General features: G+C 53.1%; 4 protein-coding genes across 4 annotated transcripts; 3 read left to right on the plus strand and 1 right to left on the minus strand.

Annotated features, from left to right (window-relative positions):
* Positions 1-2,842: 2,842 nt before the first annotated feature.
* Positions 2,843-4,114, plus strand: CCMA1212_000227 (uncharacterized protein; the record flags this gene model as incomplete). Its single annotated transcript, XM_073697705.1, has 1 exon — positions 2,843-4,114. One exon carries the CDS (start codon positions 2,843-2,845, stop codon positions 4,112-4,114), a length of 1,272 nt encoding a protein of 423 aa, XP_073563714.1.
* A 1,671-nt stretch (positions 4,115-5,785) lies between these two features.
* CCMA1212_000228 (Acetylcholinesterase) lies at positions 5,786-7,476 on the plus strand (the record flags this gene model as incomplete). The annotated part of the gene is made up of 2 exons (XM_073697706.1): positions 5,786-6,266; positions 6,332-7,476. 2 exons carry the CDS (start codon positions 5,786-5,788, stop codon positions 7,474-7,476), a joined length of 1,626 nt encoding a protein of 541 aa, XP_073563719.1.
* Positions 7,477-8,547: 1,071 nt separating this feature from the next.
* On the plus strand, positions 8,548-9,847 carry CCMA1212_000229 (4-amino-5-hydroxymethyl-2-methylpyrimidine phosphate synthase; the record flags this gene model as incomplete). The annotated part of the gene is made up of 4 exons (XM_073697707.1): positions 8,548-8,682; positions 8,740-8,842; positions 8,896-8,964; positions 9,026-9,847. Exons 1-4 carry the CDS (start codon positions 8,648-8,650, stop codon positions 9,845-9,847), a joined length of 1,029 nt encoding a protein of 342 aa, XP_073563720.1. The 5' UTR covers positions 8,548-8,647.
* A 573-nt stretch (positions 9,848-10,420) lies between these two features.
* On the minus strand, positions 10,421-13,720 carry CCMA1212_000230 (Sodium/potassium-transporting ATPase subunit alpha-3; the record flags this gene model as incomplete). The annotated part of the gene is made up of 1 exon (XM_073697708.1): positions 10,421-13,720. The coding sequence occupies one exon, from the start codon at positions 13,718-13,720 to the stop codon at positions 10,421-10,423; it is 3,300 nt and encodes a 1,099-aa protein (XP_073563045.1).
* Between the last annotated feature and the right edge of the window lie 1,973 nt (positions 13,721-15,693).

Genomic DNA, 15,693 nt, shown 5'->3' on the forward strand with positions numbered 1-15,693 from the left:
CCTGTGGACACTGGGGGGGATGTTTCCAAGTATTACACAAGCATATTGCTTCTTCCTTCTGCCACTCGTCTTCCGGAGTGTTCTCCGCGGGTATCCCAAAAAGTCTGACTGAGGAAGCCACATTGTGTTGGATGGACCGAGAGCTCGACGTCCGATGGCTCATAGAATCACATGTTCAATGGCCATTTACCCTCACCTTTTGAAGTCCAATGCGCCTTTGGATGCAGATTTGCACTAGAACACTCTGCGATAGGACATTCAAACGGGAAATTTCATGCTAGAGAACAGATTCGTTTCCGATATCATCAATCTACTCACATTCACCCTGCTAAATGCTTAGAAACTACAACATTCCAACACTCTCAGCTCACCGACATGCTGGATAATGATCAACCACCGCTAGGCTGCCATCGATCAGCATTCCCCTTTGATAGCCATCCTACAGAATCCCGCTGCACTTCTAAGACGATGATTCAAGCGGCCTAAAGATCACCAGCAGCATGACTTAGCCGCCCCATATGTCAGCCCAATAACCTGGAACTGTACTCATAAGGAAATGGGTCCTCGTTGAGCAGGACGTAAGGATACGCGTAAGCTGGTCAGTTTCGGATCCGAATTCTATGTATGAAGCCCTGTTGCACGTATCACTCCAGGTTTTGCGGAAGAACAACTCCAGAAAAAAAAGCACAACCTTCTAAAACAGAATTGCGCAACATCACCCTAGTTGCCGGCTCACTAATTGCTCTCCTACGCAGATGCTCAGCCCTCAGACTATTGAGTCCTGTAATAAGCTGCAGGATGCTAACGGCACTACGAAGAGACAGCCAAAAGCTTATACAGTTGAGAGCTTATTGGCCTACTGATCAAGCCTCACAGCAACCCGGCATTCCCATTTTGGGGGGAGGTTCAGGTAGCCTCAGCTGCTCATTATGCGTTACTCGTTTCTCGGGTTTTTTCAGCGGACGCGTCTGCTCGGCTACCAAGTTGCTGTGCTCCTTTTGCTTGCAGTATGTATCAACATGTGCATTTTGCTCTCATATGTGTAGTACTGTACGGTTGCTCCCCTAGCCCCTGCAGAACAGTATCAATGTTGGCTTTTGCACGCATCCCCAGAAGTAACATCCTTGCTAGAAGAGCCTCGGATCCGGCAGTTGCAGAGTCATTCATCTCGCGCAGGGGGGTAATCTGTAACTCTCGACATCTCCATTCAGCTCTCGGGCACAACCTCACGAATCCGCGACGAAGAACAGTCGTTAGTTACACTGCTGCGCTCTACTGTCTGCGTTCAAATGAGGTGGAAAATATCAATATTCCTGGCCATTTCTCAATTCGAGATTCAATATCCGTCTTACATTGCCAGAAACACTGGTGTGAAGTGGCTGGCGTGGCTCGAATCCTCAGGGCTGAATATTCCCTGTTCAGCAGGAGCCGTTATAGCCGGTGGGATCAAATGCTAGAACATGTGTCCGGTCTGGAATGTCTCGACTCCGTAAGACTCCCGAGCTGCTAATTAGGTAATTTCTGAGAGGGGTTATTGCTCAATGGTATATTCTGGCATTCTTCGATGAACAAGCCACCGGCCACTAGAGAGGTTCTTGAGCTGTTCTCCCAGATATTGAGAGTTGTGTTCCATCTCTTCGGGCGGAAATAACTTCACCTTGACGAGCCAAGAGGCCAAGAGGCCAAAGAGCCGGGTATCGCAGCCAATGCAGATCGTAGACCATCAAAGTATCCACTGTGAAGATCCCGAGATGCTGCAGCTTCCAAACCGCCTCGTGTCTGATACACAAAGTCTCGCACTTAAACTTCACACTTCCCCTGAGTTAGGCCCGCAGAGGGCGTAAGAATTAGCCGGAACCAGGCGGCGTGGAGATTTAATTGTGGCCCAGGGCGCAGAACGAGACGTTTACCCCTGTTTTGCTTCTCGATACTGGAGATGCTAAGTTTCGTGGATGACTTGCTAGTCTTTGACGATCTAGACTTTGACATCACAAATAATACCTGGCTATCCAGCTGGAGTACTTGTGGGCACGCACCAGATCGACAATTCCCCTGGGCCAACTCGTACATAGCAGTCCCGCCCCCTGAGAGAGAATAAATCTTTGGGTGGCCGTGAGAACTTTATTTCTTCTTTTTCTGCGTGCCCTGGCGCCGGATCCGTCATCATGTTGTTTTTGAAGCCGAGCCTCTTGCATGAAAGGGCTGTGCAAGACGACACCATCTCGTACTTCGTATTGTCCCCCCCCCTTCCCCAAGTGGCTATGAACAACTGCCAAATCCCACAACCCTTAGGCGCACTAATGTGGGCTGTTCCCGTAACAAGTTTTGCTACGAGCATGTATGTACAGGTAGCTAGACACAGGTGATGAGTCCTCCCTCATGCATGTAATCTTGGGGCGAGCGAATAAAGAGGCTCCTGGTGGCACCACGGCTGGTCTGGATCGACACCCCGTCTACGTCAGATGCTTGAAAGCTGAAGGCGCATGATACATGGCATGGCATTGCAATACGGGGGCTCCGCGCCTCATCAAGTGAGTTGGAACATGGATACAACGGTTTTCCCACCAACTAGCGCTTATCGTTACCCGTGGTCTTATTTGGTGATCGTTTGAGGATCAAGGCTGTCCAAAGGCACAAGTGACTGGTCTTTCTAGGGGATAATATGGTGTTGGTTCGAATGCCAAAGTAAAACGAAGATCCCTGCGGGTTCTCTTTCATATTAGTAGTAGAGCTTCTCCCGCCTGGGAAGAGTCCTTCCGAGAACAGTTTCTTTCCTCTTAGACCAACCGCATGTCACCGCCCTCGTTCATGTTTGGGGAGGTTGTGACAAAAGAATGTCCTGATGAGTAAACCGACGTCTTCGTTATCGCGGCGCGCTACCGACCTTCGCGTGGTCAACTTCGTCCTCTTTCTGATATGGTTGATTGCGATCCGATATTGTCAAGTAACTACATACTATGACCCGTCTTCGTACTTCTTTCGCTCCGATGCCGCATACGAACCATTCTACTCTGCCGTCAGGGAACAGGAAGCCGACGACTTCCTCGCCTCACGAGAATCTCACCACAACCGATTAATAAAGGGGGCAAAAGCAAGCATACGGCAGGCCGCCCCATCTTATTGTATCGGAATCCCAACACTCCAGAGAGAGAGGGCGCAATTCTTCCCGAGGACAGCGGCATCCCTCGTCGATACCTTGACGCCCGAACAGCGAGAACTCATTCACATTGTCGTTCTATTGTCCGACGACGATGCGACAGAGAACTCGGCTTTCGGCCAGGACTGGCTCCATGCCATTGCCGATACTGTTATAGTCCACGAGGGCACGCCAGAAGACCTGGTGTCGGAGAATGGCTACCGGACGATACCACGACACTTTGAATCGGCGGCCAGAGACGAGCGAGTCAGACGCGACTATGCTGTTCTTTCCGAGACATGTCGCCGACACGAGGCAGACTACTTCATTCTCGTTGAAGACGATGTCATAGCCGCCAGGGACTGGTTCGAGCGACTCCAGGCGGCAACACCGCAAGTCAACGAGCGAGCCGTGGCCAAACGCCAGGACTGGCTCTACCTTCGACTCTTCTACACGGAGACGTACATGGGATGGAACTCGGAAGAATGGGGCATGTACTCACGGAACATTGCCCTCATATACATGGCCGTGCTGGGCCTCATGCTCGCAGTCCGCTACCTCCACCAGATTGTATCGCCCTCTCTCAAGGACCGAACATCCAAACACTCAAAGCTCTTGATGGCAAACATCCTGGTGATATGGGTGCCACTGTTCATCGGGCTCGGATTCATGGCTGGTCGGTTGACAGTCAGTCCATTGGCAACTGGGGTCTTGGAGATGCCACGATACGGCTGTTGCAGTCAGGGCTTGGTGATACCAAATCGGCATCTGGTTCTGTTGAAAGAGAGGTTGCTAGAATCTCCGTTTGATCTGCCCGCGGACTCGACCATCGAAAAGACGGCGGATGATCTTGGGTTGGGCAAGTGGGCGGTTGTGCCGAGTGTTTTGCAGCATATAGGAGCGAGAGGGTCGTCGGCGAAAGGAGGTGCCATCAAGTCAACGTGGAATTTCAGTTTTGAAAGATTTTATTCAGCTTAGGTTTTGACTGATACCCTACTTACCTTATATACCATCTTGTGACTTTTCCCCGAAACGAAACATTCCGATTGCGACCAGAGTTGAGTTCCTCTCGGTCGTAGATAGAATACAAATAAGCATAGGCACACGTGTGGATGACATAGCTCGTAAAATTGCAAGTGGGAAGAGACGTATGTCTACAGTTCGATTGAAGAGACTTAAGTCATGGCTTTAACGCGGCATGTTGGGTGTGTACTGGAACATCTTGGTCCATGTGAAACGACGTCCTCACAACATCAACCGTCATCGAGATGCCGTGAATAAACTGAGTGTCGCAGCTGCCATTATTCTCCTTGAGAACCTCATCAAGAAAGTATTGCTCATCGCTTTTTCTCCCTACTGGTGATTGTGGCCCCGAGATGGACACAAGTTGGCGGGTGTGTGCTACCGGACGCCACATTTCCGGGTGTGATGCTTGTCCGGACAAGTTGGACAAACTGAGGCCTCCTTTATCTGAGACCTGTTGTCCTTGAAATGTAAATCCTTCATGATGGTGTCAAAGTGGTTGGGGGAAGAGTCGGGCGAGAGGCTATCGCAAAGCGGGAAGACAGGCGCCGATGATGCCCGCATTGGCCCCGATCATTGTCCATATCCCGTGCTCGATGAAGTTCCAGGTGGCGTCTGTTTTATTGGCGAGTGAATTCTTGGCCGACGTTGCTCAGAGGATAGATGCGACGATGACGCTGCTGCCTGAGTGTATGAGATTAGCACACCCACTGAGCCAAAGCTGTCCTTACAGCTGGGGGAAACTCTTTACATACAAGTCACCCATCATGAAGATGACGCATAGCATCAACTTGTTCCTCATGCTCAGCTGGAGCGACATCATCGGTGCAATTGGACGAGCCAAGACCACGACATCGGTCAGCAAATTGAACAGCTGCGGAAAAGCACTCAATCAGAAACATCCGACTGCTCTCTCACTCTCTATTACTCCGTTAATCACAACATGATATCAAGGCAGCCAACCGAAGGCATGCATCTATAGTTCCATGGTTTATTATAGGCAGGAACACCTTTCTCATAGTGAATGTGATTCAACTCTCTTTTCGCTTCACATACATAGATTGAGCTCCATCAAACCAGAATCGGTTTGGCCGCAATTGATGACCTTTCAACAGGGAGCTGCCCCAAACTGCTTGGTCAGAAGCTGGCCAATGGAGATTCCCATCCCTGTAAACAGGCTATAAAACCTATCCCCCGGCACATGAAGTCTCGCGTCTTTCGGCATCAGTCCGGAGAAGTGTTTCTGTTCGGTAACATCCTGGAGCCAGACCTCTGCAATTGCCTGAGATAACTCGAGCCTTGCGGCTTGCATGCGTGCCTCTAGACGGTTTATTGGTGGCGTGCTTGCTGAATCGGGCTGCGGATGCGAGCATCTCGAGGCCTGCGTTGGCTGACGGCAATCAACATGGGGGTTCGCATATGCAGGCGACGTGGTATTGCGAAGGGACCGGATCCGCTGCGCATCTTGGCCCGGATCCAAGTAACGACAGGGAACGAGATTGAAGGGACTGGTTCGAGGACTAGGCAGAGACGGGTTTATATATCTGTAGCGGTGCAGTTGGACAACACGCTGTTGAAACCCGGCGGTTCACTCCATCTCCAGCAACCTCGCCTTCACGTCCCACCATGCTTCTCCTCCCTGCCACCAGTAACGCAGCCCTCATACTAGGCGCTGCTGCCTTTGCCAGAGCTTCTCCCGTGCATATAGCAACATCAAATTGTGACACAAGCCGATTCCTCACCGTCTCCACGACAAACGGCCCCGTCACAGGCCATCCGGCGTCCAACTCGGCCTGCGTGCTGGAATACTTGGGCATTCCGTTTGCGCAGCCACCAGCCGGCGACCTGCGATTCGCGCCGCCTGCAAAGATCAAGTCACAGAAGCCCTACGTGGCCGCCAACTTCGGCGCCGATTGCCCCTTGACGCCGTCAAAGCCCGTCGACTACCCCGGGTTTACGCCCCAGGCGCAGCGGATTGTCAACTACTTCGCTTCTGCGGCGGGAACGCCCCAGAGCGAAGACTGTCTCACTCTCAACATTTGGGCCAAGACGACGCAGAGCTCATTATCATCGAAGAAGCCCGTCTTGATATTCTTCTACGGAGGCAGTAAGCCATGCCCTAATAAACATCCATTATGAGCCAAATGTTCTAGACTCTGACAACTAGAGCAGGGTTCACCATTGGGAACACGGACAGCCCGTTCTACTCGGGTAAATACTTCGCCGACGCAGAGGACATCGTCGTCGTCACGGTCAACTACCGGCTCAACATCTTTGGCTTCCCGGGAGCCCCTGGCGAGACGCAGAACCTCGGTCTTCGGGATCAGCGAGCAGCTGTCGAATGGGTTCGCGACAACATCAAGCAGTTTGGCGGCGATCCCGGCAAAATCACAATATCCGGCCAGTCTGCCGGAGGAGTCGCCGTCGACTACTGGACATATGCGTATCAGGAGGATCCGATTGTCAACGGCGTCATTGCGCACTCGGGCAATGTCTTTAGCTTCCCCGTGAATGCCGCTGGCGTTCCTGAAAAGAACTGGAACACTGTTGTGGCGGCTGTCAACTGCTCTTCTGCTGGCGATGTCATGGCTTGCATGCGCAAGGCTGACTGGCAGGCAATCAAAGCGGCTGCAGCAGGCATCAAGCCCACGCCGAGCAGCAGCGTTCTGCGGTCGATTCCGGCTTTCTACCCGATGCCGGACGAGGAGGTCGTCTTCTCCGACTACTTGACGTTGACCAGCTCGGGCAGCTTTGCAAGGGTGCCGCTGCTGCTCGGAAACAACAACAACGAGGATGGTTACTATCGCATCCCGGCTTTCGCCTCCGGCATCGTACCGACCGCCGACCAGGTCACGTCTTTCTTGCTCGAGTCCTTCACCTGCCCCGTGTCCCACCAAGCCGGTGCCCGTCGCGATCACGGAGTTCCGGCCTGGGCGTATCGCTACATGGCCGACTGGGACAACACTCGTCTTTATCCGACCAGCGGCGCCTATCACGGCGTCGATCTGCACATGATCTTTGGGGCGTCAGCAGACGTCAGCGGACTGCCCACGACTGCGGAACAGAGGAGTCTGACAAAGTTAATGCAGCACGCTTGGTTTTCCTTCAGCAACAACCCGACATCGGGACTCAGCAGCATTGGATGGCCCCGGTTCGACCCGGATGCTGCCTCGTTGATCGTTCTGGGCCAGAATAACTCCCCAGACGCTCAAATTGTTTCTCCGTCGCAATTCGATCATGTTTGCCCAAATATCACGTTGGCGGGAGTGGGAACGGCTGTGTCCGCGGTCGCCGATGCGATATCGCTGCCGCTGTAGACACCGGTAGGCAACTTTGGCTCAAGCAGTTACGCCAGCTTTTAATGAATTGATAACAGATGTGATTTCCAACACTAATAATGGAGGGCCTTTCTCCACCTTGGCTATCCAGGTTGCTGGGAGCTGTCATCGCTGTCTGTTCCTATTGGCTTGAGCTAAACCCTCGACACATAATTACTGGCATTGATGAAAGGCAATCAAAGTATTCTGTACACGGCAGCTTACATTTGATAGTCGTCAATGTGTCACGGTATCACTGAAGCCGTGGGATAAGAGACGCTTGCATCTGACCTTGAGACAACTACAACAGCCAGGCGATCGACTGAAGTCTCTACTGTTTATATAGGCTTTTGAATTAATCTGTTCATACGCTGAAAGGGAACAAGTCTTTACTTTCCCAGTGGAGCAAAGACTGAGATCCTGAGATTGTTGTAATCAATAATATCAGCCTCGTCCCACCTGAGCAGAAGCTACCATAGTCAACTCCTCCTAGCACCTTAACAATCTTCACATCTCCCGGGATTTAACATTCCTCTCCACTATCAGGTACAATCTACCTGTCATTTCTTCACCCGTCCTATCGTATGTTCACGCCCGGATATTGGCGGGCATATCGAACAACCAGATGCGTGCGCGATATCTGACCTGGGCCATGACATAATTAATACCCACCGTGAGATTGAGGGGTAAAGGTCTTGACATCCTGAGCTCCCGCGTCCTCAAATCTTTCTTCTCTTCTCTTCTTCCTCACAACTCATTTCTCTTCTGTCCACATATTGTCCAAGTCTTCACCACAGAAACAGCCCAACCTCAAACAAAAAAAAAAACAATTCCGGTACGAGGCTTGCCTCCGAGGAGCCATGTCACTTGTCGCAATGGAACTATCCAGTCATCGAGGTAAAGTAGACTGAGCAAGCATCCGGGTGTTCGACCTGCTCTATTGTGCTGTTTCTTAATCCGTACACACTCGCTCTTGGTCGTCGATTCATGAGCTTTCACGTCGGTGTTGGATACGAGACACAGCATGGTAGAGCAGGTTGATCTGAGAAATACCGGCGAACTTGATCTGGATAATACCAGCGAAAGGATCTGCTTCTTGGGCTTCCCCCCTTACTCTTCCAATCAACAGTGTGCAGACTAACCCACGTAGCGTTTTGCTCGATCCTCCAACATGTCGACGGATAAGATCACGTTCTTGGCCAACTGGTCAGATTTTATCCTCGTCTATTGGCTAAGTGCTCAGCAGGGTTAACACAAAGACAGGCACGCCACCCCGTACCACGCTCCCGTGTACCTCGCTCAGGCGAAGGGATATTTCAAGGACGAGGGCATCAAGGTCGCTCTTCTGGAGCCCAACGACCCCAGCGTGTGTACCGTGTCTCAAGCCTTTACATACTATCAACTCACTCACATTGATAGGATGTCACCGAAATCATTGGATCCGGCAAGGTGGACCTCGGCTTCAAGGCCATGATTCACACCCTTGCTGTAAGCATGATGTCTCTCTTCACTTTATATACGCCCACACACTTACGCGCAATGACTTTAGGCCAAGGCCCGTGGATTCCCAGTCGTGTCCATCGGCAGCCTGCTCGATGAGCCATTCACGGGCGTCATCTACCTCAAGGAGTCCGGCATCACCACCGACTTCCGCTCCCTCAAGGGCAAGCGCATCGGCTACGTGGGCGAGTTCGGCAAGATCCAGATCGACGAGCTCACCTCCCACTACGGCCTCACCCCAGCGGACTACACCGCCGTCCGCTGCGGCATGAACGTCTCCAAGGCCATCATCAACGGCGAAATCGACGCCGGCATCGGCCTGGAGAATGTCCAGATGGTCGAGCTCGAGGAGTGGCTCGACAAGCAGGGCCGTCCCAAGACGGACGTGCAGATGCTCCGCATCGACGAGCTCGCCGAGCTGGGCTGCTGCTGCTTCTGCACCATCCTCTACATCGGCAACGAGTCCTTCATCGAGAAGAACCCCGAGAAAGTCCGCGCGTTCCTCCGCGCCGTGAAGAAGGCCACCGACTTTGTGCTGGCCGACCCCAACAAGGCCTGGGCCGAGTACGTCGACTTCAAGCCCGTCATGGGCACTGAGCTCAACCGCAAGATGTTTGAGCGCAGCTTTGCCTACTTCTCCAAGGACCTAAAGAATGTCCAGCGCGACTGGAACAAGGTGACCAAGTATGGACAGAGACTGGGAGTGTTGGATGAGCAGTTCAGGGCCAACTACACCAATGAGTTTCTCTCCTGGGACCTCGAGGCCGATTCTCAAGACCCCACCGGTGACCAGAAGCGCATGGTCGAGCTGCAGTGCGATGTTGCCTGCCGAGGAGGCTTCCGCCGTCTCCCAGCCGTCATCAAGGCTTAATCTCACAAGTCAAATATGCCCTCGAGTTTCTCTGACCGAGTGATTATATGCAGACTGCTTCTTCACTCATTTGCCGAAGCAGCCTGCCGATCTGGCATCACAACGCTCATTGCGCTCAGTCGCTCATTTAGCTATTCAGTTTTGCCAGAGAACTAAATTAAAAAAAGTGAATGCCGGACAAGATTCGCTCTTGCGTTCCGTGTGAAATGTTTATGTTGCTGTGTTAAGGTTCATCCATCCAAGTCATGTATAGCCAGAGGCCCCTACAATAACAAATCCATCCCAGTCCAGTCTCTTATTGCTGCCTAAGTCATTGAGAAGATGAAGTAAAGGTTCATAACGTAAGAGGCGATTTCGTTACTGGCTCACCGACTGGTATGCCTTGACGAAACAAAAAAATTGAAATATCAGAACTCAAATTATACGCTCAATCTGCATCCTATAGTGACTCATTATCCAACTGTATTTGTTCTGCTTTACAAAGGTTTCCTCCTCTCCGCCCTGAAACTGCAATACGGGTGCATGTGGTTCCCAAACTTCATTAAATCGAAGAGGACCTCCAAAACATTCCAACTACCACGCAACCTTCGCAACAGGCCCATTGGGGAACAAGCGAACAAGCAACTTTCGCACCTCATCCAGCATCAAAATCCCCAACGCCAGAGGCAGGGGTATCAACCAAAACTCAATAGGCACCGACGCCGTCAAGAACAAGGTATGAATGCCCGGAACCTCAGTGACGAATACGGCAATGGCAAGACTGATAACCATGCCGAGCAACAGCCACGGGTTGCGTCTCTTCTTTGTGAACGGATCGGCCTGGACAATGCTGAGGCGACGATTCCGCACCGACAGGATGTTGCCCCATTGGAGGATGACGAGAGTGACGAAGTAGACGCACTGGCCCGTCTGGTTGAAGTGGTTGAGCTGGTCCTGAGTGTAACCGTGGAAACCCTCAGAGTAGCCCTCGAAAAGGAAGAAGAGCTGGCTCACGGGGATGCCGGCTTTCTTCCACATGTACAAGAAGAACATGGAGTGGGCGCAGACGGTCTCGGCCGTGCCAGTGAAGAGATACGCCTGGCCGTAGATCTTGAAGTTGATGAGGTGGTCTTTCTTATGGTTCCGAGGAGGCAGCGACAGGAGGTCAAACTCTTCCTTTTCCATGATGAGCGACAGAGACAAGAACAGATCGGTAAAGACACAGATGATGATCATGAGGAACGAGCTCAGTGGCAGGGGGACGCCAAAGAAGACGTTGAGAATGACAGGCCAGATCTCAGACCAACTACCCGCGGGAAGAAGGTACGCAATGACCTTTTGCAAATTCTGGAAGACAAGGCGGCCAAGGCGAATCGCATCAATGATGCTGTCAAAGCGATCAAGTAAGACAAGGTCAGCTGCCTCAATGGCAACGTCGCTCCCGGAAACGATGGCAACGCCAACATCCGCAGCACGCAGAGCCGGCGCATCGTTCACTCCGTCACCCGTAACAGCCACGACGTTGTCTCTCTTGCGGAACTCCTCCACGATGCGCAGCTTCTGCTCCGGCGTCGTGCGCGCAAAGACAATCTCTTGGTACTCGCAGACAATGCTCCAGTCGTCGTCGGAGAGACTCCCCAGACTCTGGCCCTCGAGGAGGAGGCTGCGACACTCTCCGGCGACGCGGGCACTGTTGAGCTTCTTTACCGCGTCGGCGCCGTTGTCGGCTTGGACGACGGCGATGGTGTCGGGGTCGCGCTCGCAGGTGAAGATGCCGACGTTGCGGGCGATGGCGGCGGCAGTCAGGCCATAGTCGCCGGTAACCATGAAGAATCGCGTTCCCGCACGGCGACACTCTTTGACAGTGTCTAGCGCCTCAGGGCGAGGAGGATCGGTGATGCCTAGGATGCCGACAACCGTGAGATCCTCCGTGGCGCGGCGGGTGACTTCGTCGCTGAAGGCATTGGTGCCCACGGCCTCCTGGACAATCATGTTCTTTGTGCAGAGGACAATGACGCGCTCAGCGTTCTTGGAGAGCTTGTCCTGGTACTCCTTGAAGGCAGCCTTTGCCGTAGCGTCCAGGGGCACGACGCAGTTTGACTTGCGCGACCAGTAGGCTGAGCAGGTGGGCAAGAGGACGTCAGGGGCTCCCTTGACGAAGATCTGGAACTCGTTGAGGCCCGGGCACTCGGAGGGGTTTTGATACATGGTGAGCATCCACTTGTTCTTGGAGTTGAAGGGGATCTGGAAGACTTTGACAGGCTGTTCTGCTTTCTCGTTGCTCGAAGGAGCTGCAGCGGAAAATCGAAGAACAGCGCCGTCTGTAGCGTTGCCCTGGATGGGGCGAGAAGCGACAGGAAGGTGAAGAGTCGACGGCTCAAAGGTGGCATCGTTGCACAGAGTAGCCGCCTGGTGAAGCTTCTTCACTCCGGCATCGACGTGGTCGCCAGAGAGACTGTTGTAGACGTCACGAACGGCAACGGGCTCGTCGACAAAGGCAACAGAGTTGACATGCATCTGATTCTGCGTCAGGGTACCCGTCTTATCAGAGCAGATGACATTGACGCAGCCCAGAGTCTCGACCGTGGAGAGACCCTTGGGCAGGACATTGGTCGCCTTCATGCGTCTCGCGACCATCATGAGCGTCAGGGCAACAGCGACAGGCATGCCCTCGGGGATGAATGCGACAACGCAGCCCATGACGTCGTTGAGCATGGCCACGACGTTCATGTAAGCGGGGTGATCCCTGCGCAGCCATCCAAGCCACGTGAAGAGGATGAGCAGAGCGAGGACAAGCGTCAGCGCGACAATGATCTTGACAAAGCGCGTGATCTCTCTCTGGATCAGCGTGGGCCGCTCCTTGGCAGAGGCAGTGGCAGTGGCAATCCGGCCCATGACGGAGCGAGGACCGGTCAGGACGACGACGCCCACTCCGCTGCCGTTGACGACGAGGGTGCCCATGAGAGCAATGTTGCGGCTCTCGAGGAAGTTTTCGTCCGTTTGGTCGACCGAGGCCTCAACCTCATCCGACTCCCCGGTCAGGACGGCTCGATCGAAGCGGAGGTCACCGGAATGGCTGATGATGCGCATGTCTGCCGGCACTTTGTTGCCAATGTTCAGATGGACGACGTCGCCGCTCACGAGCTCGGTAGCACGCAGCTTCATCAGCTGGCCATCACGCAGCACCAGCGCCTCCGAAGGTAGAAGATCGGTAATGGACTTCATGGTACGCGAGGTAGACCAGTCCTGAAAGGCAGAAAAGCTCGCCTGAAGAATAATGACGATGAGGACAAGAATGGCGAGAGCCAGGTTCGTCGGCGAAGGCGGGTTGCTCAGGGGCCGCCAGCAGATGAAGAAGATGACGACGCCCACCCACAAGACGGAGCAGAAGCCGCCAAAGACGTACCCGAGTATCTTGCGGAGATAGTTGGTCTTTGGATGAGGAAGCGTGTTCCTGCCATCGCGCTGGAGTCTCAGCTCGGCAGCACTCTGCGACAGGCCGGCGTCTTGAGAGACGTTGAGCTGCTGGCAGAGCTCGTCGACTTGGAGCTCGTGAAAGGTCAAGTTGGAAAAGTATTCCTCCTTGTTCTCCTTCCGGGAAGCCTTGATGTCGGCCAAGTTATCAGAATTGACGTTGCGAGACTCGGAGACGTGAATGGACAGTGTGCGATATTCAATCGGGACTCCCGAGTAGGGCGAAGCAGCCGGCTCGCGACGACTGCTGGCCGAGCCACGGCTCATGGACCTCTTTCGGAACGCTGAGCGAGGCTGGTCGCGGTCAAATGCGTTGCTGCGACCGGCAACGTCTGCAGGATGAGAGGCATCGTCGAAGGTGATGCGGAAGTCGAAGTTGGGCTCTTTTTCGTCCGGCTCGGGCGTCATGTTTTCAGACATGATGAAGAGGAGGATGAATCAAACAAGATTGCAAGAAGGGGCAGAGATGATGGATTTTTCACAAACAATGGTTTGATTTTTCAGAGCCTTTCTGTTGCAGAAGAGAGCAGAAGAAGGGACAATTGCGTTTGCGCCAACGATACGTCTCTCGACTCCAAGTCCTCGTTTGCACCGACAAAGCTGATGAAAAGAAAGGAGGTGAAGAATCGAACAGGCAGCGAAAAGTCCAGAGGCTTTATGCAGAGCAAGTAAACAAACGACAATCACTCTGGGCCTAACCACAACTACGATAAACTTCGAGGCTTTGCCATCAGAAACGAGCGAGGGAGGCGGCTGCTATACCCTTCCGGCCCTCGTCGCCATGTGCTTTGCACCAAGGGCTTGGGCAGGGCTGTGATATTCTCTCTCTCTTGCCAGCTCACAACTTGACCTATCAACAAACGCCGGGCAACAGTACACGCGCGATACCTGGCATATCGCCCAGACACATGGATACCGGCCATGTATTGCATCTGTATGTACGGCGTGATGGGTGCCATGTCCTCTCGCCCACGCCCGGAGGACTGGCTGAGAATAAGGGGGGGCGTGTTTAAAAGGGCAAGGGGAAAAACATGTACACGGAAGGCCAAAATATTTCCCGCATATACAGAAGACCACAAACAACAATGGGCAAATTTTGTTCCCCGTCGCTTTTGTGTTTGCCGCCCAGCTTACTGGAACCAGCTAGCAAGAGGGTATACATTATTCAAAGGGGATGGGAAGGTTTGAGGCGTGAAACCAAAAAAAACTGAAAACTATCATCCTGATCTGGGATGGCCTCAGAGGAAGAAAAGGGGGGAAGAGGAGGACCCGTACGAGGTAGCCAAGGTAGCTTCATGTAGTTTCTGCGGTCTCAACAGCCTGTCCTGTGTAACAACTCCATTCTGCTTACAAGCATCGAATAAACTGGATCTCACAGCCAACGTCCTGCAATACACGTATCACGGACAGACAGGATGAGGAGATACAAGCCCCCCGTACAAGGTACTTGCCCGTCCCTCGCCATCATACAGTGCGCCGCTTTCCCGTCAAGCCCCCGCTACCCGCGATTGGCCACGGGCGGGAGTGGATATGCAATTGTATGAGGGAATTTCGACACAGGGCGAGCCTGTTGTTGCTCTTCTCTTGCCCTCCGCTATTGCATCACGGCGGGACATGGGCTTACCGCATCAAGCATCGCTTCGGGGGGCGTGAAGCTTGTGAAAAGTGCCGCCAAAAGGAAACAAAAAGCGTTCAGCCCAGGCGAAGAATCCAGAACGCGGCGGGATATCACAGCTTCAAGTCAAGGTCAAGGTAAGGAAAAAGGCATTACAAACTCAAAAGGCAGAAAACTTTTTCATTCGCTCAACTATTCCCTCATCCTTTCCTGCCCGTTCCCTAGCCAGCCAGTTGCCCGCGTAGCAACTATCAACCCCCCGGAGGCGTGCCTCTCGCTGTGATGTCTGTCTGTCCCGTCTGTCAAACTGTCTGTCCCCCGTCTGTCTGTCAACTGTCCACCCCATTTCCAGTAACCCGCGTGTAACCTCACTACAAGGGTCCAGACCCCGCCTTATGCAATGCGCACATGCCACGGCCCCCTTCCCTCTGCACTTTGGCCTCGCTTTGCCGTTCTGCCATTCTGCGGTCAAGGTCAGAAGGCCTCCCACCATCTCCCATCTCACTTTCGTCCTGTTTGCCATTACACAAGGCATTCTCACGGTCGCCTTTCACAGATTGGCTGTGGGATCTTCAACATAAATGCCGCATTTCTCCCCTACTCGCTCTCCTCTCTTCTCTCACTTACATCTTCTGCGACGACTTTGACCCTGAGCGTCCCATCCTGCCCTTCTCTCACCCTTTTCCCGCTGCTTTTCCTTGTGATCTCAATAATCGTATTCTATTGCGCCCTCTCGTGTTCATCATTGAGATCGAGGTTGTCATATACCCAGCTTTTA

The sequence above is a fragment of the Trichoderma ghanense genome, assembly GCF_004382785.1.
Source record: "Trichoderma ghanense strain CCMA-1212 chromosome Unknown scaffold_0, whole genome shotgun sequence".
NCBI lineage: Eukaryota > Fungi > Ascomycota > Sordariomycetes > Hypocreales > Hypocreaceae > Trichoderma > Trichoderma ghanense.